We start from the raw sequence: 25997 nt of genomic DNA on the forward strand, positions 1-25997 counted from the left end.
TCAGGGATGTAGGTGCCTACATAGTTTCTGTTGAATGGTTCTTTCAGAGTACGATACCTGCTTGTGACTGATGACAATAATAAAAAAGTGTTATGAAGTATTAAGCGTTTTGCATTTCATAACTTCTTCAATCTTTCACTGAGGCTGCCAGCCTCTTGTGAGCTAGATATTATTAGTCACATTTTACTGAATGGGAAACTGAGTCACAGAGCGAGGAAATGACTTTTCTAACATCACAGACAGTGACAGAACCTGAGAGAAGTCACAAATTACTGGTTGTCTTTCTGTGCTCCGATCACGTAAGCAGACTAGCTACACTGTAGGCCAGGCCTGGGCAAAATACAGCCTGCGGGCTGCATCCACCCCACCAAGCCACTGGATCTAGCCCGTGGACACTGCAGGGAGTCCCAGGCAGGCTTCCCACTTGCCTCATCCCACCCGCACGCTGCTCGGAAACGTGGCTGTGGGGTAGGTTCTTCTTTAAAAACTGAGAGTCTGGAGGGGAGGAGCGAAAATTTAGGAGCTGCTCCTGCCCCCAGAACAATTTCATCAGCTGGTTTCTGGCCAGAAACTGGCCAGTGGGAGCTGCCTGTTTCAAAATCAGACAGCCACAAAGCACAAAGGGCTACAGAACACAAGGCTGCAGGCAGTGCGGGGACAGGGCAGGCACGGAGGCAGATTCAGGAATAGCTGCTGGCTGGTAAGTCTCCTGGAAGAGCCAACCTCCAGCACCCGAGACCCTCCCTTCCCCAGCCCTCTGCCCCCCACTTCATAACACCCAAATCCTCTACCCCCCTCCTGTACCCATATCTGCTCCCAGATCCGGCACCCCAATCTCCTGTCACAGTCCCCTCCTGCCCTAGCTCACAAGCCAAACCCCTGCACCCCCTCCTCTACCCCAATTCCGTGCCCTAGCTCACAATCCAACCCCCTTAATGCCCCAGCCCAGTGCCCCAGGTCACATCTGTCTCCCTTACCCCAAACTCCCTTCTGCACCCAACCTCCATTCCACCCATTAGTGGAGGGAGTTTTGTCTTGTGCACCACTATTGAGGTCCTGTGTGATGGGGCTTGACAGGGAAAACCCCGCTCCCCGCACTGAAAGGGTGTTTAGCCCCAGCACCGCGGGAGACAAGTGGCTATGCCAGGTGTGCTCGGAGGCCGTGGCACACACATGCACAGGGATCCCCTGGGCTGCCATGCTGGGCCACGGGACAGCGCATGCCACTGTACAGGAGAGAGCGTCAGTTTTAAAAAGGGAACGCCCGGGCGAAGGAGAGGAGGGAGCGGTGAGGCAAGCTAGGCAAAGGAGGCAGGCGAGCGGGATGAGAGGAGGAGCGCCGCCGAGGAGGAAGGAGAGAGAGAAAGTCCACCAGCGATGGAGCCACGATGGAGGCGGTGAGGTGAGTGGAACAAGAGGGAAGGAAGCAGCCCAGGACAGGGCAGAATTAGGCCCGTGGGCTGGTGAGTTGCAGCATGGCCCCCACCGGCCGAACAGGTCGCTATTGTGCCTGTTCTTAGGGTCCTGGGCTGAGACCTGGAGTGAGGGAAGACCAGGACTCTCTTCCCTCTTGCGGCCCGAGTGTCCGCGGACTAGCAGAAAGGACAGCGAAGGGACTGTGGTCAAGCACAGAGAGACTAAGGGTGCACAGGGTGGAATGAGACCCTTGGAGGGGGAGGTTGATAATAAACTGTAACAGCTGGTTTGGATGTTAACAAGTATCATATATTTTGTGTAAAATGTTATGGAAGGGATAATTAACACGGTGCATGACTTTTAAGTGTTCATTTAATATGAAGTCAAATAAAAAGAAAATGCTGCAACATTTTCGGCATATTTTATTTTTCCACCCTAAAGCACAACAGCTCCCCGCTGCAGACACAGATGAGCTAGAGTCTCATGCAGCCCTGGAGCTGATTTTATTACCTGGGGGTACGTCTACACTACAGCGCTAGTTCGAACTAACTGAGGGTATGTCTACACTACCCTCCTAGTTCGAACTAGGAGGGTAATGTATGCATACCGCACTTGCTAATGAAGCCCGGGATTTGAATTTCCCGGGCTTCATTAGCATAAGCGGGGAGCCGCCATTTTTAAATCCCCGCTGCTTCGAACCCCGTGTAGCGCGGCTACACGGGGCTCGAACTAGGTAGTTCGGACTAGGGTGCCTATTCCGAACTACCGGTACACCTCGTTTCACGAGGAGTAACGGTAGTTCGGAATAGGACCCTAGTCCGAACTACCTAGTTCGAGCCCCGTGTAGCCGCGCTACACGGGGTTCGAAGCAGCGGGGATTTAAAAATGGCGGCTCCCCGCTTATGCTAATGAAGCCCGGGAAATTCAAATCCCGGGCTTCATTAGCAAGTGCGGTATGCATACATTACCCCGCTAGTTCGAACTAGCGGGGTAGTGTAGACATACCCTTAGTTCGAATTAGTTAATTCCAACTAAGCTAGTTCGAACTAACGCATCTAGAACTAAAAGCTAGTTCGAACTAGCGTTTTGCTAGTTCGAACTAGCGCGTCCACACTGATTGGATGCAGGGGGGCATTTAAGGGCAGCTGAAACCGGTTCTGGCAGGGCATCAGGTCAGCAGTTGCTTTGTGTGGCTGCTGTCTGAGGCTATCTGAGGCTCGTTCTCAGCTTTTCCTGCTTGCTTGCCAACCTCGCCGAGGGACAGCAAAGTGTCGGTCTCTGTGCCCGTCTGTGTCGGTGCTTCCCTTCGGGGGGGACCGCCGCAGGTGGCAACATGGAGCCACGGCTCGCCCTGCACCTTGTGGTGCACTTTCTGGACTTGCTGCTGCAAGCCTGCCAGCAATGGCTCGAGGCTGCCTGGCACCACCTGGGGAACGTCAGCCCCCTGCCTCTCCGCCTGGCCGCCCTGGGGGCCGTGGAGGAGCCGCGGCAGCGCCCTGGCACTGGCGTGCCCCGCCGCATCTGGCGTCTGGACACCAGCACCGACTGGTGGGACCGCATCGTCCTGGAGCGCTGGGAGGACCGACAGTGGACCCAGAACTTCAGGATGAGGAGGGACACCTTCCTGGAGCTCTGCGAGTGGCTCGCCCCTGCCCTGCAAAGAAGGGACACTCGCATGAGACCCGCCATCCCTCTCCAGAAGCGGGTGGCCATCGCCCTATGGAAGCTCTCCATGCCGGACAGCTACCGATCCATCGGGAACCAGTTCGGCATGGGGAGATCCACCGTCGGAGCGGTGCTCATGCAGGTACGGCGCTCATTGGCCACCGAGCCGGGAGGGAGGGGGGCTGCGAGGAGGGGATGGGCCGCCCCAGGGACAAAGGGGGGGGCGGGAGGAGGCGAAAGCGCCCCGCACCGGAGGAGTCGGGCTGTCCCGGCCATACTACACGCCGCCAGGGGGGTTGCTTCCGGGAGTGGGCCGCGGGGCACTGCCAGGACACGCACGCTCCCAGCCACCCGGGCGCCCCACTGATTGGCGCTTTGCTGTGTTTCTCTCCGCAGGTGGTCAAGGCCATCAACCGGGTGCTGCTCCGCAGGGTGGTCCGCCTCGCCGACCCGGACGCCGTCATCCGGGGATTCGGCGCCCTCGGCTTCCCCAACTGCGGGGGGGCCATCGACGGGACGCACATCCCCATCCCTGCCCCGGAACACCAGGCGTCCCGGTACGTCAACCGCAAGGGGTACTTCTCCGTCATCCTACAGGCCGTGTGTGACCGCTGGGGACATAAATGTGGGCTGGTCCGGCAAAGCACACGACGCACGGGTGTACCAGAACTCCTCCGTGTGCCAGCGGCTGCAGGACGGGACCTTCTTCCCCGACTGCCACATCAGGGTCGGGGACGTGGACATGCCCGTCTGCCTGGTGGGGGATGCCGCCTACCCACTGCAGCCGTGGCTCATGAAGCCCTACACGGGGCACCTCAATCCCTCCCGCCAGGCCTTCAATGCCAGGCTGACCAGGGCCCGCATCGTGGTGGAGGGGGCCTTCGGGCGACTGAAAGCCCACTTTCGATGCCTCCTCAAACGTCTGGACCTGGCCGAGCACAACATCCCTCCTGTGGTGGCGGCATGTTGTGTGCTCCACAATTTGTGTGAGCGGAAGGGGGAGGCTTTCCTGCCAGCCTGGATGGCTGAGGCTGACCGCATGGCTGGACACTACGGTCAGCCCCGCACCGCCGCCGTCCGGGAAGCCCAGCGGGGGGCCATCCGGATCCGGGAAGCCCTGCGGGAGAGCTTCCAGGTGGAGGAGGAGGAGGACTGACCTCTCCCTTGCATGCCCCACTGGGGCCTTCTTCCACCCTACCCCCCCTTCCTCTTTCCCCTCCCTACCTACTGTCAAATAAAGACACCTGTTTTTCAAACAAAAACATCTGTTTATTTCACAGAACTGGGGTGGGGGGAGGGAGGAATGAAGGTGGGAGAAGGGAGGGGGAAACCTGGGACGAGGGAGCTGGAAGGGGAGGGGAGGGAAGGGAGGAAGGGAAAGGAAAGCTCAGGGGTGGGAGTCTGGCTGCCTCTCCCGTCTCGCCACACTGCGGGTCCGGGGGCGTCGGTGGGGAATGGTTGTGGAGGGGGGGGCAGAGGGGACAGGGGGTGTGGAGGAAGCAGGAGCGGAAGCAGGAGAAGCAGGAGGAGCAGGGGGAGCAAGAGGGGGAGCAAGAGAGGGAGCAAGAGGGGGAGCAGGGGGAGGAGGAAATGGAAAGCGGTCCAGCAGGCTCTGGAGGTGGCCTCACAGGGCACGGCCCTGCTCCTCCAGGGCCTCCAGACTCCTCCGGCGCAGCCTGAGGTCCTCCTGGACCCAGTGGTCCTGGAGACGGAGCTGTCGGTCCAGGAACCGGAGATGCCGCCTCTGGTAGTCCTCCTGGTTCCTGGCTGTCCTGCTTGCCCGGGCGCGGGCGGCTGCTGCAGGCGGTGTGGTGCGCCCTGCAGGCCCAGGTGCTGCAGCTGTGGTGCAAGAAGACCAGCGGTCAATTTCCCCAGGGGCCCAGGTGTGTGAAACCCAGCTCCCCTCTGCAAGGCCAGGGCCCCTGCAGGATCCCCAGCTGCTGCTCCGTGGTGGGCAAGGCCCAGGCGCACGGTTCCGGGGCTCCCTCTCGCCCCAGCCCCCCATACACCTAAGGGGAACACGAGGGTACTCACAGGTGGACGCCTCCCTGGCCTCTGATGATGCAGGCGAGCGGCTCTGTGGGGTGCCTCGGGGGTCCCGGGTCCTGGGGAGGCTGGCGGCAGGCTCCTGGCTCTCAGAGCCCTCTTCCTCCTCCTCCTCGGTGTCCAGGAGCAGTCCCTCTGCCCCGGGGTCAATCACGTCCCGGGGGGCAGGGACGGCATGAGCCCCCAGGATGCGGTCCAGGGCATGGAAGTGCGGGCAGGCCTCCGGGTCGGCCCCTGGCAGGCAGGCCTGGGAGTAGGACTGCCGCAAGTCCTTAATTTTGCAGCGCACCTGCTCCCGGCTGCGCTGGTGGCCCCTGGCGGCCAGGCTGGCAGCCATGCGTCCGTAGACGGCCGCGTTCCGGTGGCTTGTGCGGAGATCGTGGACATTGGAGGCTTCCCCCCAAACCTCGATGAGGTCCACGATCTCCGCACTTGACCAGGCTGGCGCCCGCCTTTTGCACCCCCGGGCAGGCTCCCGGGAGCCGCCAGGCTGGTCCTGGGGAGCAGTGGAGGGCTGGGAGCCCTCGGATGGCTGGCTCATCCTGTGGCAGGTGCAGGCTGTGCAGGCACAGGTGCTTGCAGCCGTGCAACTGGCACAAAGTGAGTAGCCAGCCCGTGCCCCTTTAAGGGCTCCGGGGCCGGGAGGGGGGCAATAGAGTTTCCCTGGTGTTGTCCAGAGTGGCCACCAGGGAAACCTGGGAAGCCTTAGGCTCCCACTAGTTCGAACTAAAGGGCTACACAGCCCTTAGTTCGAACTAGCTAGTTCGAACTAGGCGTTAGTCCTCGTAAAATGAGGTTTACTTAGTTCGAACTAAGCTCTCCGTTAGTTCGAATTAAGTTCGAACTAACGGAGCGCTAGTGTAGCGCCTAGGAAAGTTAGTTCGAACTAACATCTGTTAGTTCGAACTAACTTTCTAGTGTAGACATACCCACAGAAACACTGACTCACAAAAGCATGTGACTGACAGGCATCTCCACTCCTGGAAAGAAGGTGTACTCACAGGGATAAGGGTTCCGTGGTCTAGGAAGTGAGAGGCAGACAAGTTGAGAGTTTCTGTGTAAAGATACAAGGGCTACAAATAAGACTGATGTGTGTGTGTGGGGGGGGGGCTACTATGGACCACCCAATCATTCCAAAAACAAATAACCAAAACACAGGACCTGGCAATAATGGGGGACTTTAATCAGACATCTGTTGGTAAAGTAATGAAGTAAAAGGCAAAATCTCCACAAAGTTCTTTGTATGTACTGGGAACAAGTTTTGGTCTAGGAAAGAAAAGAAAGTAAAGGGGGGGGGGACACAGCCATTTTACACATGATGCTGTACAAGAGGGAGGAATCGGTACCGAATCTGAAGGTGAAAGGCAGCTTGAGTGACAGTGAGTAGGAAAAGATGGATTTCGTGATGGAAGGAAAGGAAGGAGCGAGATCAGCAAAGTAAGTCAAATGGACTTTACAAAAAGCAAACTTTAGCAAAATCAGAGAACTGACAGTTAAGGGCCCAGGGCAGAAAACAGTAGGGGAAAAGGAGTTGAAGGAGCTGACGGTTCCTCTGACCTGACAATCCACAAGGAATCCGACAAGTGGTGAAAACACGGGCCCATTGGTAAGGAGGCTGCAGGGGAAGTGCCTGAGGGGGCGGGATGCCCATCAGCAAGCGGAAGGCACAAAGAGAGTTATTGTACGTGTGTGGGGTCAGCCACTGTCTGTGGCATCGTCTCATGCCCTGAGCAGCAGCAGCAGCGCCTCTGTCCGCTCTCTCTCCCCGTTTCCACACGAGAGAATCGCTGCTTTGATTTTGTGGTGCACGCTCCCCCTGCCCCCCCCGTACAGGCATTGAGCCCGACCCCCCGATCCCTCCCCCGTACAGGCATTGAGTGCAACCCCCCGCTCCCCCCCTTGTGCCGGCGGCAGCTCCCTGGTGCGCCCGCGCTCCCTCACCTCATCCACAGTCTGCTGTGTCTCCAGGGTGGCCGACTGGGTGTCCAAGTTGATTTTAGGTTTAGCATCCTGTGTTTGCTGCCGGTCGTTTTTAGACACAGGGCCTATCACAGCTTCCCCCCCATCTTGGAGATGCCAGGTGAAGAGCTTATGGTCGTGGCTGGTGACACAGCTTGAATGGCAGGACTTCTGTTGCACCAAAACTGCACCTACTGTACTAGCTCAGAGTTGCTGGCAAAGCTGCACAAAGACAGAGCCCAGGATGACTCCAGAGCCCAAGATGGATGTGTGCTGGTGACAATTGGAATCACCCTTCCCACAATTTCTTTACCTACAAACTAACGACATTTGATCTGGAGTCCCTGGTGACCCCTTGGGGCCTGTAGTGAGGCAGTGTGGCCTCCCTGTAAGCCAGAGGGGGAAGAGCCACACGCCCAGCTCAGCTGAGCGGAGCCAGGCTGAGCTCACCCTGCCCTCTGGAAGTGGAGCGGTGGAGCAGGAGTACAAAAGGCAGAGTACCCACCTCAATGGGAACCGAACAAGGGAAGGAGACAGACGTGCCCTGTTGGCTGCAGTCCGCTGACCTACTGCTGAGCCGGGAAGCGTCCTGGAGCTGGTGAGGCCTGGTGCGCAGGAGGACCAGAGCTGGTGGGACTACGGGTGGCCAAATACCTGGAGGAACCTGATCCAGAGCCCGGGAAGGAAGCCACCTAAGGGCTTTTGTTTAACGGTGTTGTGGCTTGACAGTGGGACAGTATTGGGGGAAGAGTCCCGCTCACCCAGTCGTAGGACACTCAGCCGCTGTTAGGGGCCCAGGGCTTGAACGTAACGGAGCTGGGCGGGCCTGCATTCCCCTGTCTCTGCCACCTTCCCCTGGGATGGCAGCCTCCCTACCGGAGCACTACAGGCTCTTTGCCAGCGCTCCCCTGCCTGGGGTTAGAGCGCCTGGTCTGCTGACTGGCTCCACCTGGCCGGAGGGCCGAGGAGCTATTGGCTGCTGGGAGCTGAGCCTGGGACCCTGTGCCTAGCCTTCTAATTCTCCTAGCAGTGCAGTGCCACAGTGAGGCAGTGCGACCTCCCTCTGACCTAGAGGGGGTAGGGAGGGGTAACTGACCCACCACAGGGCCTCGTGATAGCAAAGTCACTTTTCAGACCAGGACCACACGTTTTGTAAATATAAATAATTTATAAACCCCCAAAACTTGGAAATAAACATGAAATTATCCACGGGAAACAAAACCACTTGTTTCAGCCTGTTAAGAGAGGAATCTTGACAGAAAGGAGCCCTAAGTTACTTTCCAATTCTCCTGCCTGCAGTATGTGCGGAGATACGTGTTTGTGTTTGTTTTCCTGTTTATACTTTATTTTCCCTCACAGGGTGCAGCTGGGTCTTGGCCCATGACTCTGCAGATTTGTGCCATTTAATGCAGTCAGCAGGACTGACTCTGCCAGGTGAGTCACAGGGAGGGTTACCACTTTGTAGACCATCTTTTGAACTAATTCTCATGTATCAGCTGGAATCCATTTGTCTTATTGTTTAGCTAAGTCTGCCATCTAGTGGCCATTTCTTTTCACTCAATTAAAGCCCAAGAACCAAGATTTTCAAAACTGGGTGCCTAAAGTTGGGCTCCTAAACACACATATAAGCACTTCTATATAGCCTAATTTTTAGAAGCTATGAGTACCCGAAGCTCCCACTGGCTTCAATGGCAGAGGCTATTTTTAAAAATTGTACCATGATGTGTATTTTTAAGTTTTCTCCCTGCTGTTTCCTTGTTTTTCCTCAAATGTCATTTTAATATGATGGTTACTGTAATTAATTTGCTGGTGTTTTTCTACACAGAAACAGAAGCTCTGCCAGTCGCAGGCATATGCACACACAGCAAAGAAAATGTTAATTAATCCGTAACTTGAAAAAGCATCTCTACAAATTCTGATTACCCTTTTGTTCCCCACAATATTCCACCTCAGCTAACAGTGCAGATTGTAAAGCAAGCCCTTGCATGGCAATATCACCAGGAAGTTTTATTTTCCTTCCCTGACAAAACAAAACAAAAAACAAAATGCCAACCAACCAACCAACCAACAATAGCACATTTCCACAGACCTTTGTTTGTCTGTGTTCACCATAAGCCTAAGGCCATCTTGTATTGCTGCAGTGACTAAGAGCATTTTATTGTGTTTTGAGAGAAGATTAAACCAGATTCACACAGGCTGATAACTGTTGCAAAAAGGGGTCTAAACTTTAAAGTGGATGTTTTCCTAATGATGTACTCTAGGAACTATTTGGGGGAAGTTCTGTGAATTACATTATGCAGGAGGTCAGACTAGATGATCACAGTGGACTCTTCTGGCCTTGGAATCTATGTAGCACTAAATCCCTGATGTAACACCATTGTCACCAGTGTGTCAGACAGTAACACGGATTCTCTGATCCATACACATGCAAGTTCATTTCAGTCATTCTCAAAGTGGGTGGGAGACAAATGGGCATGTCTTATGAATAATCTGTGACAATTGGGTCAACCTTGAGAAGACCATTAAAGAGTGTCTTTAAAAGTCTTTTCTGCTCCCCTCCCACACTCTAAAGCTTCTCTTTCAGATAAAGGACACACATCACGTACCAGACACCCCTTCAAAATGGACCACACTTGCCCTGGCTCATCAACCATATAAATCCTCCAAAAGCCTTGCTGCTCCTAAATATTCAAATGGCACAAAACCCAAATCATCTGGTTGCCCATATGCATTTCTATTATACTCCATCGAGCCTTTTGTCTATGTATGCCCCTCAAATGCTCATTTTTCCTTTAGCTACCCTCAAACATACACACTTTTGAGGCGCAGTTTCCCCATCTTGACTAGCTTGAGTAAGTGAGGGTGTGTGTATGCGCCTGTCTGAATGTGTGGCTGTGAATGAGTGTGTGTGTGTGTGTGTGTTTCTGAGAGTGTGTGAGAGCGCAAGAGACACTTCATTGAGCATAGGGATCTTGTAACAATTGGATACATCTCACTGAGCTCTCACAACATTCTGCCCCAGGATCAAGCTGTTACCCCTTTCCACTAAAAAAAGCAGCTTGGAGGTGACGTGTTAACTGGAACAGACCAACAGGACACTTGTGACTTGATCTAATGCACTGACGTCTATGAAGAACACTGTCCGGCATTCACTACCGCTCACATTGGCAGCCATGGGAAGCAGGGGTTGGAACATCTTCTTATATATGTAAGGGGACTGTTACCCCTTACTAAAACTCTGTGGGAGCTTTTGGTTTGCCAGCTCACAGTATCTGAAGGGGAAGAGTTCATGAGACTGACTGACCCCAAAGACAATGGAAAGCAGCCAACACTCCAGCTCAGCCTGATTGACAGGTTGGACAGGCCAGTGAGGACAGTGAGAGGCCAGGCCCCGTCCTCCCTGTGAGCTGGGATTGTTCTGGCTCTGTGTCTGAGAAAACAGGGAGCTGAAAGAGCAGAACAAGCTGTGTGCAGAAGAGGACCTGCAAAGACAGAGAGCTGAAAGAGGAGTACAAGAAGAAGTCCTGCAGCGACAGAACCAGACACAGACAGGCCAAGCAGTTCAGACCCTGTGTTGAGCAGCAGACTGGCAGTGCTCAGAAAGCCAAAAGGAACAGAGAAGCCACACAAGGAGCTGGAATTGGCCAAGCTGCACAGCCTGCAGCTGGATGTGGTGAGCTACTGGGACCTGCAAAGTGTGGGGAAAGGCTCTGGACTGGGAGAGGGGTCTGGCCACTTAGAGATTGAGGCTGTGTGGTCACTGCCAGTGCAAGCGTGTCCAGCCTGCAGCCCCTTGCAGCACTTCCAGGGCTTCTAAGGAAGAGACTGTGAACTGTCCTTACACTCTGCAGACTGCTGTGTTGATGTCCCTGTGCTACAGAGCAGGGCTGTGTGTTCTCATTTAACCATTCTCATTGTTTCTTATTCTATTCTCTTTAATCAGTTAATGTTTAATAAATTGTATTTGCTTTGAACCTTATGAAGTGATCACTGGGCCAAGAAGGCCTGCAGTGTAAAGAGAGCACCTCGGAGTGGGGACACCCTAACTCCTGCCCCTAGTGACTACAAGGTCGGGGATTAAGCCCCAGGAAACCTGGGCCCAGCCTTGTTGGGGTTTCGAGGGCTCTGCTACTCAGGAGAGTGAAGGGGGAGCCCTCAGGATCAGGGAGCCGTGGGGTAAAGGAAGTGGGAGCGGGGACTCAGATCCTTTCGCTGGTTCATTTCACCGGGGTGGTATAGAAGCCAGGAAAGTTCCCCACAAGAGCGGGATCATTCCCCCGCTTACATATACATAGCAGGGAGCACCACCTGTCCTATTAAATACTTTACTTGTTCAGACTGTTGGCTATACGAAGCATTCAGAATATTTATGTCTTTATTTGTTGTATTTTTAAAGGACCCCTTTCCTCAGGTCAAACTGCAAATCCTGTTTTAGTAAAGCCGAGTCCTTTCCTTGGTCTTAACACGGTTAGAGATCTCACATGTAGTCTACAGAGGGACTATTATACACAGTGGGGAAGAGGGGTTTTATACATCAGCATAAAAGCAGAGTAAAATGAAATTGCCTAACCCCCTAGCTACACCCACTGAGCTGCAGTCTGGCAGGCAGGACCGACAATGGCAAGGCAGTAGATAAATCCCAGCTGTGGGAAGATTTTCACTTGTTCTTTCAAGATGTCAGGATCCTGATTTCTTTACACCAAACAGTGTCAGTGCAAGGGTCCCTAGATGTAGCCTCTGACAGTCTGCCTCCTGTGTGTCCTTTGGTGGTGAGTGTCTCTTTGCCTGTATTAGCAAGAAGGTGTGGAGGCTTCATCTGAGCCGTGTCGTTGGTGTTTTTCTCTAAGAAGCAAGAAGGTGAGGTCGGCAGAGGGCAGGGATCTTCATAGTTGCTCTTGCTACTGATGGAGGATGAGGGGGTGGAGCCTGTGGAACCGTTGCTCCATCTCAGCGTGGCCCTGGCTGCTACTTTGAAGGCATGGGCAGCCGTGCTGCAGCGCACTTCCTCAATGGTGTTGCGGGAGGGCTTAAAGAGGATGATGTAGACTTTGTTGAAGAAGATGCAGGCCAGCTGCCCAAAGCTGGCAGCCAGTATGGCAATCACCTCCACAGCTGAGACAAACTTGCCATAGGTACTGGCATAGGCAGGTATGAAGGAGATCCACGTAAGTCAAGTTCTGTCTAGACACAGCCTAAAACTACCACTTGTCTCCTGACCACAAGGTGGTAACTAGCAAGGAACGCATGGGGGCCCATGGCTTGGTCCTGATACTGCCTTTGAAGAAAGGCAGTAATTTAACTGTGTGAACAAAACTATAAAACAGGAAAATGAAAGCACAGGAAATGAAAAAGAGTAATTTATCCAACTGAAATAGGAGAAATGATTTAGAAAGGCAGAATGAAATCACCTAGGTTGAAATTTTACTAGGGCAGCAGGAATGGCTTTCTAAATCTTAAGAAAAATAGCAGAGGCTCTTTATTTCAGATCTTTAAAGAGGTCAGAACTGCTGTTTTCTGACATTCAAAATAAGAAATATTTGTTATAGTATTTGAATCAAGAAACTTATGGTATCATATACCTGTATTTAAAGAATGGTAATTGAGGGTGATCTTTTGAGAATGTGATTCACACACATAGCAGCACATTTTAAATACTACTGAGAGCTTGTTGAAACTTTCATTTCAGCAATGGCTGCACTTTGGAGGGTAGGACGATTTTGGATGCAGAAATATGTTGACACAATAATTTGCTTTCATTTTCTGAGATGTCCAATACTGAGGCAGCGGTCTGACAGAAGCATTGGAAATTCAAAAATTTACAATTTGCTCTAAAACTGTTGTTATGTTTTCCTCTAGAGTGGAATGGTGTGGTTTAATCAAACTCGCACTTCAATAGGAGTTGTATTGTGCCCACCGGTCATATCAATCTGCTTTATTAATTTCCTGCAGAAACTATGGTAGCTGATTCAATTAAAGGAAATGTTCATCTGTTCAGGGTGAATACAGGGTTGTCTGATGACAGTGGATGCTCTAGAGAATGGACTTTATTTCCTCATAAAATGGGGAATAAAATCCTGAAAATAGAAAAATTAAAAGTTGGATGCAGATTGGAACTGAGGTATGGAGCATTTCACCTACAGCCTGTTGGGGAACCACAGGGTATGGCCGCGGTGTAGTAGGAATACTGATGTCAGATTCCTGGGTTCTATTCTGGGGGTTTCCTGGGTGCCTTGGAGCAATTTCTGTCCCATCTCTCTCTCAGAAACCCTAACTAGGGATGTAATAATATGTCAATTAATCGATTAGCGAAAGCTGATAGGTTAATGCTATAAACTACATGCATTTCCCTCCCCCCGCTTGCCAGGAAATTTTTTAGTAGACTGGCCAGCATCGCCAGGACCGGGACCTACTCCCATGGCAGCTCTGCATTTAAAGTGCTTTAGGAGCTAGGCAGGCAGGCAGCCCGGTTCAGTTCTGGCTCATGCTGGGTCTGTATCAGAAGCAGCCAATTCTTAATAAGGATAAATGGATCAATCTGGGTAATTATAGGCCTGTGAGCTTGACATCTGCCCCAGGTAAAATAAGGGAAAAACTGATAACGGATTTGATTTATAAAGAATTAAATTAATGCAAATCAACATGGATTTATGGAAAGTAGATCATATCCGACTGACTTGATAACTTTTCGATGAGATAAGTTTGGTTATAAAAGCAATAGTGTGGACTTACTTACTTAGACTTCTGTAAAGCCTTTGTCTTGGTGCTGCAGAACATCTTAATTACAAACGTGAAACAATATATCGTTGACAAGGCACGCACTAAGTAGATTAATCAGTTGGCTAACTGATAGGTCTTCAAATGTAATCTCTCTAGAATTCAAACATTACTAAAAATAAATACTTAACAATGAAATTATTAAACCCTGAGAAACAGAAGCCCAACTTAAGTTACTCATAATATCAAAATGTCATCAGATAGTAACAAAAACCAGTTCTCATTGGCCTGACTTTGAATTAGCTGCCTATAGGTGTAAGTTTCTTCTTGCTAGGAAACAAACCACTCAGACAGCCTGCCCCCCTGATATTACATGGGTGAGTACTAGTAACTAAAAAGAAGTAAAATGATTTCTTGCACTTACTTTTACCCAGTGCCCCCATCCTGCACAAATCTACTTCCTCCAACACCAAATAAAATAAATTAACTAACTATAAAAAAAATGCTACCCCAATGCCCTAGATGATCGAGCTATAAAAGGAGCAATCAAGGACGATAAAGCCATTGCGGAGAAACTAAATGATTTCTTTGCTTCAGTCTTCACGGCTGAGGACGTTGGGGAGATTCCCAAATCTTCACCGTCCTTTGTGGGTGATGAATCTGAGGAACTGTCCCGGATTGAAGTGTCATTAGAGGAGGTTTTGGAACAAATAGAAAAACTTAATGTTAACAAATCTCCAGGACCGGGTGGCATTCATCCAAGGGTTCTAAAAGAACTCAAATGGGAAATTGCTGAGCTATTATCTGTGGTTTGTAACCTATCCTTTAAGTCGGCTTCCGTACCTAATGACTGGAAGGTAGCCAACGTGACACCAATATTAAAAAAGGGCTCTAGAGGCGATCCTGGCAGTTACAGACCGGTAAGTCTAACTTCAGTACCGAGCAAATTAGTCGAAACAATAGTGAAGAATAAAATTGTGAAGCATGTAGAAGAACATAATTTGTTGGACAAAAGTCAACATGGTTTCCATAAAGGGAAATCCTGTCTTACTAATCTATTAGGGTATGGCTACACTACAAAGTTAATTTGAACTAACAGACGTTAGTTCGAATTAACTTTGATAGGCACTACACATACAAACCGCTAGTTCAAACTTAATTTGAACTAGCAAAGCGCTTAATTCGAACTAGGTAAACCTCATTCTACGAGGACTAATGCCTAGTTCGAATTAAGAAGTTTGAATTAAGGGCTGTGTATCCACTTAATTTGAACTAGTGGGAGGCTAGCCCTCCCTAACTTGCCCTGGTGGCCACTCTGGCCAACACCAGGAAAACTTGTCTGCCCCCCTCCCGGCCCCGGAGTCCTTAAAGGGGCACGGTCTGGCTATGGTGCCTGTGCCGGGTGCAAGCCTGCCAGCACCCAGCCAGTGGACCCTGCACCTGGCACGGCACAAGCCAGCTACCCGCTGCCACCCAGCCCTACGCCTCTTCCCGGGACCATGCTGGTGGCTCCCAGGAGCCTGCCCGATGCCGCAAGAGGCAGGCGCCCGCCTGGTCTAGCGTGGACATTGTGGACCTCATCGAGGTTTGGGGGGAAGCCTCCAACGTCCACGACCTCTGCACTAGGCACAGGAAAGTGGCAGTCTGGGCAGGATATCTGCCAGCCTAGCCACCCAGGAGCAGGTTTGCATGAAAATCAAGGTGGTCGAGTGAGACCCAGACCCTGAGCCCTTATCCTAGAACATAAAAACATAAGAAGGGCTGTTTTGGGTTAGACCAAAGGTCCTTCTAGCCCAGTAGCCTGTCTGCCAACAGCGGCCCACACTAAGTACCCTGGAGGGGATGGACTGCAGACAATGACCAAGCCATTTGTCTCGTGCCATCCATCTCCAGCCTTCCACAAACAGAGGCCACGGACACCATTTCTACCCCCTGGCTAATACCACTCCATGGACCCAACCTCCATGACTTTATCTACCTTCTCTTTAAACTCTGTTCTAGTTCTAGCCTTCACAGCCTCCTGCAGCAAGGAGTTCCACAGGTTGACTATTTGCTTTGTGAAGAAGAACTTTCTGTTATTAGTTTGAAGCCTGCTACCCATTCATTTCATTTGGTGTCCTCTAGTCCTTCTATTATGGGAACTAATGAAGAACTTTTCTTTATGCACCCTCTCCACACCACTCATGCTTTTATAGACCTCTATCATATCCCCCATCAGTCTCCTCTTTTCTAAGCTGAAAAGTCCCAGTCTCTTTAGCCTCTCTTCATATGGGACCTGTTACAAACTCCTGATCATTTTAGTTGCCCTCCCCTCTCCCACCCTCTCTCTTCCCCTCTCCCACCTCCTTTTCCCGGTCTTCCCCAGTTTCGTTCAATAAAGAGAGTTTCTATTTTTGAACACACATGTCCTTTATTTTGTACATCAGGAAGGGGGGCTAGGGAGGGGTAAGTGGAAGGAGGTGAGGAAGGAATGGGGTACGAGCCCCCGATGGGGAGGACTGGGGTGGCTCTGCGGGCTCCTCAGGGTGGAAGCTCTCCTGCAGCCCCCCGATTAACCCCCCCCCCGATGGCAACCTGCGGCAAGTGCAGCTGGGCTGATGGCCGAGTGCTGTGATGTGCCGAGTGTGGGCATTCAGGGCACTCCAAGCCAGGACTGCTTTGCTGTCCCTCATCAAGATAGACAAGCAAGCAGGGAACCCTGAGAACTGTCTGTCTGGGGTGGGGGTCGGGTCCCTTTAAGCACAGCCCTCGACTAGCCTGAGACTGCAGCTCCACGCTCTAAGTCCTAATCTGATGCCCTGCCGGCACTGCTTCCGGCCATCCTTAACCTCAGTTTAGGGTCTACTCAATGTGGACATGCTAGTTCGAATTAGCAAAATGCTAATTCGAACTAATTTTTAGGTCTAGATTCACTAGTTCGAATTAGCTTAGTTCGAATTAACTAATTCAAATTAAGTTAGTTCGAATTAGTGCTGTAGAGTAGACATACCCTTAGAGTTCTTTGAAGGGGTTAACAAACATGCGGTCAAGGGGGATCCAGTAGATATAGTATACTTGGATTTTCAGAAAGCCTTTGACAAGGTCCCTCACCAAAGGCTCTTGTGTAAATTACATGGCCATGGGATAAGAGGGAAGGTCCTTTCTTGGATTGAGAACTGGTTAAAAGACAGGAAACAAAGGGTAGGAATAAATGGTAAAATTTCAGATTGGAGAGAGGTAACTAGTGGTGTCCCCCAAGGGTCAGTCCTGGGACCAATCCTTTTCAACTTATTCATAAATGATCTGGAGAAAGGGGTAAGCAGTGAGGTAGTAAAGTTTGCAGATGATACAAAACTGTTTAGGATAGTCAAGACAGAAGCAGACTGTGAGGGACTCCAAGAAGATCTCACCAAACTGAGTGATTGGGCAACAAAATGGCAAATTAAATTTAATGTGGATAAGTGTAAAGTAATGCACATCAGGAAAAATAACCCCAACTATATGTACAGTCTGATGGGGGCTAATTTGGCTACGACAAATCAGGAAAGAGATCTTGGAGTTATCGTGGACAGTTCTCTGAAAACTTCCACACAGTGTGCAGCGGCGGTCAAAAAGGCAAATAGGATGCTAGGAATTATTAGGAAAGGGATAGAAAATAAGACCCAGCATATCTTACTGCCCCTGAATAAAACTATGGTACGCCCACATCTTGAATACTGTGTACAGATATGGTATCCTCACTGCAAAAAAGATATTTTGGCCTTGGAAAGGGTTCAGAAAAGGGCAACTAAAATGATTAGGGGTTTGGCACGGGTCCCATATGAGGAGAGGTTAAAGTGTCTGGGACTTTTCAGTTTAGAAAAAAGGAGACTGAGGGGGGATATGATAGAGGTATATAAAATCATGAGTGGTGTGGAGAGGGCCGATAAAGAAAAGTTATTTATTAGTTCCCTAAATAGAAGAACTAGAGGACACCAAATGAAATTAATGGGTAGCAGGTTTAAAAATAATAAAAGAAAGTTCTTCACACAGCGTGTAGTCAACCTGTGGAACTCCTTGCCAGAGGCGGCTGTGAAGGCTAGGACTATAATAGAGTTTAAAGAGAAGCTAGATAATTTCATGGAGGTTAGGTCCATAAAAGGCTATTAGCCAGGAGATAAAATGGTGTTCTTGGCCTCTGTTTGTCAGAGGCTGGAGAAGGATGGCAGGAGACAAATTACTTGATCATTGTCTTCGGTCCACCCTCTCTGGGGCACCTGGTGCTGGCCACTGTCGGCAGACAGGCTACTGGGCTAGACGGACCTTTGGTCTGACACAGTATATCCGTTCTTATGTTCTTATGTTCAAGAAACGGTTTAACCCTCAAAAGGGAAACGGGCTAGATTTTTAGGTATTTAGTTGCCTAAAATTGGAGACAGGCACTTGGGAGGATTTTCAAAAACTGCTAGAAATGAAATGAATAGAAATAGGCTAGACACATAATGGGATTTCAGTGCCTAACTGCCATTGAGATCCTCAAAACACCTGGTACCTAAAGTCCTATTGTGATGGGGCTCTCCATATGCATTATGAAATATGCTTATGATATGACTGACATAAATGAGATATACTCTATGCAAGATGGCTCATATAAGGTATCATTGAAAAGGTTATGAATTGCTGAATATGATTATTCCATTTGTGTGTCTGTATCACGTCTGTGCCTGAAGTCAGGAATATTGACCTGTGTGTCTATATTTCATATTGGCTGCTTGGGTCACTCCCTCAGCTGACACTTCAGGTACTACAATAGGAAATCCAGAAAGAGCTGCTGGCCCATCAGTGAGGACAATGGTCTGTGAACAGGCTTGGCCTTCCTGGGGACACACCACACTACTAGTGATAGAAATGTAGCCGTGTTAGTCTGGGGTAGTTGAAGCAAAATGCAGGACAATGTAGCACTTTAAAGACTAACAAGATGGTTTATTAGATGATGAGCTTTCGTGGGCCAGACTCACTTCCTCAGATCAAATAGTGGAAGAAAGTAGTCACAACCATATATACCAAAGGATACAATTAAAAAAAATGAACAAATATGAAAAGGACAAATCACATTGCAGAACAGGAGGGAGATGCGGGGGGGGGGGGGGAAGGAAGGAAGGTAAGTGTCTGTGAATTGATGATATTAGAGGTAGGGAGAGTGGGATGTTTGTGAGTTAATGATATTAGAGGTGATAATTGGGGAAACTGTCTTGGTAATGGGTGAGATAGTTCAAATGTTTGTTAAGTCCTTGTTGGAAAGTGTCGAATTTTAACATGAATGACAGTTCAGAGGATTCCCTTTCAAGTGCAGATGTAAAAGGTCTTTGTAGCAGAATGCAGGTGGTTAAGTCATTGAGAGAGTGTCCTTTCTGGTTAAAATGGCAAGAAACTGTTTTTTCTTTGTGATCTTGTCTGATATCTGTTTTGTGGGCATTAATCCTTTGGCGAAGTGTCTGAGATGTTTGTCCAATGTACATAGCAGACGGACACTTTCGGCACATGATAGCATAGATTATATTTCTGGATGCGCAGGAATATGTGTTTTTGATCTTATAACTCACTTGGTTAGGTCCAATAATGGTATCAACAGAATGAATATGTGGACAAAGCTGGCAACGGGGTTTGTTGCAAGGGAAGGTACCAGGGTTGGTATTAGTGTGGTATGTCCTGTGGTGGTTGGTAAGAATCATCTTTAGGTTAGGTGGTTGTCTATAGGAGACTATGGGTCTGTCATCTTTATGGCTGACCTAGAACAATGTTTCCTCAACTCCCGTCCCCTTTCACCCCTCCTCTACCTACGGTACATCGATGACATCTTTATGATCTGGATGCATGGCCAAGAAACACTGGAGATATTCCACAGAGATTTCAACAACCTACACCCCACCATCAACCTCAGCCTGGACCATTCTACACGAGAGATCCACTTCCTGGACACCACCGTACAAATCAACAATGGAAAATTAGACACCACTCTCTACAGAAAACCCACCGACTCATACAGTTACCTACATGCATCCAGCTCCCATCCAGAACACACCACACGATCCATCGTCTATAGCCAAGCCCTTCGATACAACCGCATCTGCTCTAATCCCACTGACAGAGACCAGAAGCTTCAGGATCTCTACCAAGCATTTATAAATCTCAACTACCCACCCAGAGAAATAAAAAAGCAAATTGAAAGAGCCAGACGAATACCTAGAAACCATCTACTTCAAGACAGACCCAAGAAAACCAACAATAGAACACCACTTGTCATCACCTACAACCCCCAACTTAAACCTGTCCAACACATTATCAATAAACTACAGCCTATATTGGAACAGGATACCATACTCAAAGAGGCTCTGGGAGACAGACCCATAGTCTCCTATAGACAACCACCTAACCTCAAGATGATTCTTACCAACCACCACAGGACATACCACACTAATACCAACCCTGGTACCTTCCCTTGCAACAAACCCCGTTGCCAGTTTTGTCCACATATTCATTCTGCTGATACCATTATTGGACCTAACCAAGTGAGTTATAAGATCAAGAACACATATTCCTGCGCATCTAGAAATATAATCTACGCTATCATGTGCCGAAAGTGTCCGTCTGCTATGTACATTGGACAAACATCTCAGACACTTCGCCAAAGGATTAATGCCCACAAAACAGATATCAGACAAGATCACAAAGAAAAAACAGTTTCTTGCCATTTTAACCAGAAAGGACACTCTCTCAATGACTTAACCACCTGCATTCTGCTACAAAGACCTTTTACATCTGCACTTGAAAGGGAATCCTCTGAACTGTCATTCATGTTAAAATTCGACACTTTCCAACAAGGACTTAACAAACATTTGAACTATCTCACCCATTACCAAGACAGTTTCCCCAATTATCACCTCTAATACCATTAACTCACAAACATCCCACTCTCCCTACCTCTAATATCATCAATTCACAGACACTTACCTTCCTTCCTTCCCCCCCCACCGCATCCCCCTCCTGTTCTGAAATGTGATTTGTCCTTTTCATATTTGTTCATTTTTTTTAATTGTATCCTTTGGTATATATGGTTGTGACTACTTTCTTCCACTATTTGATCTGAGGAAGTGGGTCTGGCCCACGAAAGCTCATCATCTAATAAACCATCTTGTTAGTCTTTAAAGTGCTTCATTGTCCTGCATTTTGCTTCAACCACACTACTATTGAGCCATGGATGTTAGATAGTCAGGTCACCTGATACTAACTAGGGATGTAAAGTCCCAGTTAATCAGTTAATCAGTTGACCCTGGGGGGTCACGAGCAACTTAGAGGGGGGTTGCGGTATCACAAAGTTTGAGAACCCCTGTGGAGTCCCTGCTGCCACTGCTGCCCCCCATCATGTGTGAGGCTCCCACTGTTGACTCCCCTGCTTGGGGGTGTAGGGATAACATATTAATGTATTTAAAATGATTCCCCCAAATGGAAGTGACTCCCCATAATTTGTTCCCCACAACTTAAAGTGTTTAGATTTATTATTAATTCTTCTTCTTCTTCTTCTTCTTCTTCTTCTTCTTCTTCTTCTAATTATTATTATTTGTTAAGATTGTTAAATGTTTAGATTTATTATTATTATTGCCCCTTTAGAATATAATGTATTAGGTCATGTAACTTTACTCAGCACTCAGAATGTTTTAAGCAATACCACCCAGAAACTTTTGTAACTACAACTTTTATTATTATACAAATACTGTATGGGAAACATTAATTAGGGAATGTATGTAAGAGAGAGAGTGCTTGGATGATGAATGAATGGTTCTGAGAGGTGCCAGCCTGAGAATACAGCAACAAAGGGCTGAAGAAGGTGTCAGGTGCCAGTGCAACCAAAAGGTGTCAAGTGGAGAAAACCAAGTACTGGAGGTCCACCCGATGAGATCACTGACGAGCACCTGGCAGCCACCCTGGAGACATCAGCATGATGCAGCAATTTCCATAAACTGGCCTAGGAAGAAATTCCTATAAGAACTGGACTAAAAGACTATGGAATCAGAGTCCAAGGTTCTGCTGCCAGCCTACCAGGAGCTTCAGATGCGCATCTGATCAGGACTTCGCTCCCCACTCCCATCACTTGTGTACAGAATACCTGGCCAGTATTCTGTCACAAGCAACTTCCAGGCTGGTAACTATAACAATACACAGAACCTGAATGAATGGATGAATGAATGTTTATATGTATAAGGGTTAAGTAGTTAAACAACGTTGTTTGCTTCTATCTTTTCTTTATTCTTTATTATTATCTTTACAATAAATGTGGCTTTTTGCCTTATCCCCCTCATAAGATCCTGCTTGCTTTTATTGGTACAACAGGGGTTGGGCTGGCTCCTGATCCCTATGGGGCTTGAGCAGACCTCTGTCTAAGGCGGGCCATGGGCGGGGAGCTGCTCCTGGGTACTGGTTAACCAGTATTGGTTAATGTCACCCAATAAGGGTGATGCTTACCGGGTAAGTGGTTACCCATTCACATCCCTAACACTAACCTGCATCTTGGACTGCTGAACAGTTCCACAGGGGACTGGGGGAAGGAAAAAAAAGTTTCCCGCCTTATGGGAATTCAGTACAAGGTTGGGGAGGAAAACAATTATTGTTTTCAGCTGGCTTGACTTCTGCCTCCCCTCTCCAAAGGGAAACTTGAAAACATCAGGAAAAAGAAAGGAATGTATCTAAAAGGGTGGGGGAAGAACTGCTGGACCCAGGCCAGACAGGGCACCTTTGGCCTTTGAAGGCTTCACTCTGAGGGCATGTCTACACTACAAAGTTAATTTGAACTAACAGCCGTTAGTTCGAATTAACTTTCATAGGCGCTACACAGGCAAACTGCTAGTTCAAACTTAATTCGAACTAGCGGAGCGCTTAATTCGAACTAGGTAAACCTCATTCTACGAGGACTAACGCCTAGTTCGAATTAAGTAGTTCGAATGAAGGGTTGTGTAGCCACTTAATTCGAACTAGTGGGAAGCTAGCCCTTCCCAGCTTGCCCTGGTGGCCACTCTAAGCACAACCAGGGAAATTTGTCTGCTCTCCTCCCGGCCCCGGAGCCCTTAAAGGGGCACGGTCTGCCTACGGTGCCCGTGCCAGGTGCAAGCCTGCCAGCAGCACCCAGCCAGCAGACCCTGCACCTGGCACGGCACGAGCCAGCCACCCACTGCCACCCAGCCCTCCGCCTCTTCCCAGGACCAGGCTGGTGGCTCCCAGGAGCCTGCCCAGGGCTGCAAAAGGCGGGTGCCCACCTGGTCTAGTGTGGAGATCGTGGACCTCATTGAGGTTTGGGGGGAAGCCTCCAACTTCCACGACCCCCACACTAGGCACAGTAACGCTGCTGTCTAGGGCAAGATAGATGCCAGCCTGGCCACCAAAGGCCACATGCAAACCCAGGAGCAGGTTTGCATGAAAATCAAGGTGGTCAAGTGAGACCTCCAAACCTGAGCCCTGAACTTAGAACATAAGAACATAAGAACAGCCGTACTGGGTCAGACCAAAGGTCCATCTAGCCCAGTAGCCTGTCTGCCGACAAGCGGCCAACACCAGCTACCCTGGAGGGGATGGACCGAAGAAAATGACCAAGCTATTTGTCTCGTGCCATCCATCTCCAACATTCCACAAACAGAGGCCAGGGACACCGTTCCTACCCCCTGGCTAACAGCACTCCATGGACCCAACCTCCATGACTTTATCCAACTTCTCTTTAAACTATGTTATAGTTATAGCGTTTACAGCCTCCTGTGGCAAGGAGTTCCACAGGTTGACTATTTGCTTTGTGAAGAAGAACTTTCGCTTATTAGTTTGATGCCTGCCACCCATTCATTTCATTTAGTGTTTTCAAAGGCCAAAACATCTTTTTTGAGATGATGAGACCACGTCTGTACACTGTACTGAAGATATGGCATACCATCGTTTTATACTTCCCCTCCTCCTTCTTCCCCTGGCTTCCGCCTTCCAGCTCCCTCCTCCCAGGTTTCCCCCTCCCCTCTCCCTTCTCCTCTCCCATCTCCTTTTCCCAGTCTCCCCGGAGGTTAATCCCCCCCACTCCCAGTTTCGTTAAATAAAGAGAGTTTCTAATTTTGAACACACGTGTCCTTTATTTTTTACATTAGGAAGGGGGCTAGGAAGGGGTAAGTGGAAGGAGGTGAGGGAGAAATGGAGTACGAGCCACCGATGGGGACGACTGGGCTGGCTCTGCGGGCTCCTCAGGGTGAAAGCTCTCCTGCAGCCCCCTGATTGATTCCCCCGAAATGCAGTCTGCGGCAAGTGCAGCCGGGCTGATGGCCGAGTGCTGTGATGTGCCGAGTGTGGGCACTCAGGGCACTCCAAGCCAGGACTGCTTTGCTGTCCCTCATCGAGGTAGACAAGCAAGCAGGGAACCCTGAGACCTGTATGTCCGGGATGGGGGCTGGGTCCCTTTAAGCACAGCCCTGGACTAGCCTGAGACAGCAGCTCCACGCTCTAAGTCCTAACCTGATGCCCTGCTGGCACTGCTTCCGGCCAGTCTTAACTTGGGTTCAGGGTCCACTCAATGTGGACATGCTAGTTCGAATTAACAAAATGCTAATTCGAACTAATTTTTAGGTCTAGATGCACTAGTTCGAATTAGCTTAGTTCGAATTAACTAATTCGAATTAAGTTAGTTCGAATTAGTGCTGTAGTGTAGACATAACCCGAAATAATGTCTAGTTGTAACCACTCGTCTATTAGTTATAACAGTTTCTTTAGCCAGTAGTTTAAATTTTGCACTTTCCATTTAATTTAGTAATTTGCCTTGTTCTGTTTGCTATCCCCTCCGCCACTTAAATGCACCTTTTCATAGTTAATAAACGCATTCCTGGTTTAAAATATAATCTAGTTTATATAATTTCAAGCTGGGGGAGGTGTGGGAGGATGTGCATATCTTCCTTCATGTTGAGAAAGGAAGCGAACTTCATACAACTTTGGCTTAGTACCGCATGGCGGGGGGGGGGGGGGAAGGGGCGGACATTTGGGTGCTGGAGCAAGTCCCTTCCCTTAATCTGAGTCTTCCCAGAGCTGATCTCAGTGTCCATTGTTCTGGAGCTAGGGGAGGTCTCCTTGTGAGCTTTGCTGGAGACTTTGTGCCTGGCTCAGCAAGACAAGGTTTAAGGATGGCGCAGGCTGGCAGAATAGGCTGACTCAGAGGTATCACAGCACTTCAGATGGCATCCCAAGGATCCCAAACTGTCACATCCATGGTACCTGAGTTTCTGAGGAAACCCTCAGCCTCAGCGCCTCTCCCATGGGGCTGGGGTGTAAGCGAAATCCTACCGCCCGGAGCTGCATGAGTGAGGTGAGTGTCTCTCTTTCTTCCACACATCTCAGTCGGGGGCCATGTCAATGAGGGGTTTTTCTCCATCTTATCTGGAGTCAGGCCACTTCTGATTTTTCTGTGGCTAAAAAAAAAGGTTCCCTGCCCTGGCTTAATTGTTCACCAATTATGAAGTTTCATTTTAGAAAAGTGTAAATTTCTGGTTGTGAATAGAACTTTCAACAGGCAAAACAAACCAAACTGATGCAGAATCTTCGTGAGCTTCAGGGAGACGGAAACAATAGCTTGGGGGGTGAACTGCCCCAATCATTTCAACAGATGCTGTCTCTGCTGCAAATGATATTATTATGCTGAAAGATGCTAATGGCTGCAAGCAGTGGCTCTAGGAGCCTGTCTAGATTAATAGTGCCACTCAGTTTGCTGTGCACTCGGTGCTCATCTAAACAAGCCCTGAAATCCAAATTTAATCATAAAGCTCATTAAAACCAATGTGTGTATAAAGTACTCTCTCAGAGTGAACGGAAGGAACTGGGATATAAAGTAAAGGCATTTGAGAAAATGGAAGCTATTGCCCGAGCAACAGATGGCAAGGCAGGCCCGAGATTCTTTAGGGAGGTAAACGGAAATTTGCCCTTGTAGTAAATGCACAGGGATGAATCAGGATATAGATTAAAGATTCTGGGCATTGGAGACAGGAAGTCAGCAGATGGCGTTCCAGCCTCCTGAAGGGAAAATATTCCCTGGGAGGAAGCAATGGGACAGTTTCTTGGGCACAGGGCTTGCAGAGAGCACCTGCTCGTGTTTGTTTCTACTGTGCGCAGGGAACCAGGACTATGTGAACATTCTTTGTTGAAAAAGAAATTGAAACCCAAGAATATACCTGAAT

General features: G+C 49.3%; 1 protein-coding gene across 1 annotated transcript in view; it reads left to right on the plus strand.

Moving 5' to 3' along the window:
• The first annotated feature begins 6442 nt into the window (after nucleotides 1-6442).
• The window catches only part of LOC142819224 (cystatin-A-like), a 43893-nt gene continuing 24338 nt past the window's right edge, over nucleotides 6443-25997 (plus strand). Inside the window, exons 1-2 of the mRNA XM_089775486.1 lie at nucleotides 6443-6506; nucleotides 8446-8520. Of these exons, the coding sequence (XP_089631612.1) occupies nucleotides 6443-6506; nucleotides 8446-8520 (139 nt within the window). The remainder of the gene's footprint in view (nucleotides 6507-8445; nucleotides 8521-25997) is intronic.

The sequence above is a fragment of the Pelodiscus sinensis genome, chromosome 1, assembly GCF_052426305.1.
Source record: "Pelodiscus sinensis isolate ZL-2025 chromosome 1, ASM5242630v1, whole genome shotgun sequence".
Classification (NCBI taxonomy): domain Eukaryota; kingdom Metazoa; phylum Chordata; order Testudines; family Trionychidae; genus Pelodiscus; species Pelodiscus sinensis.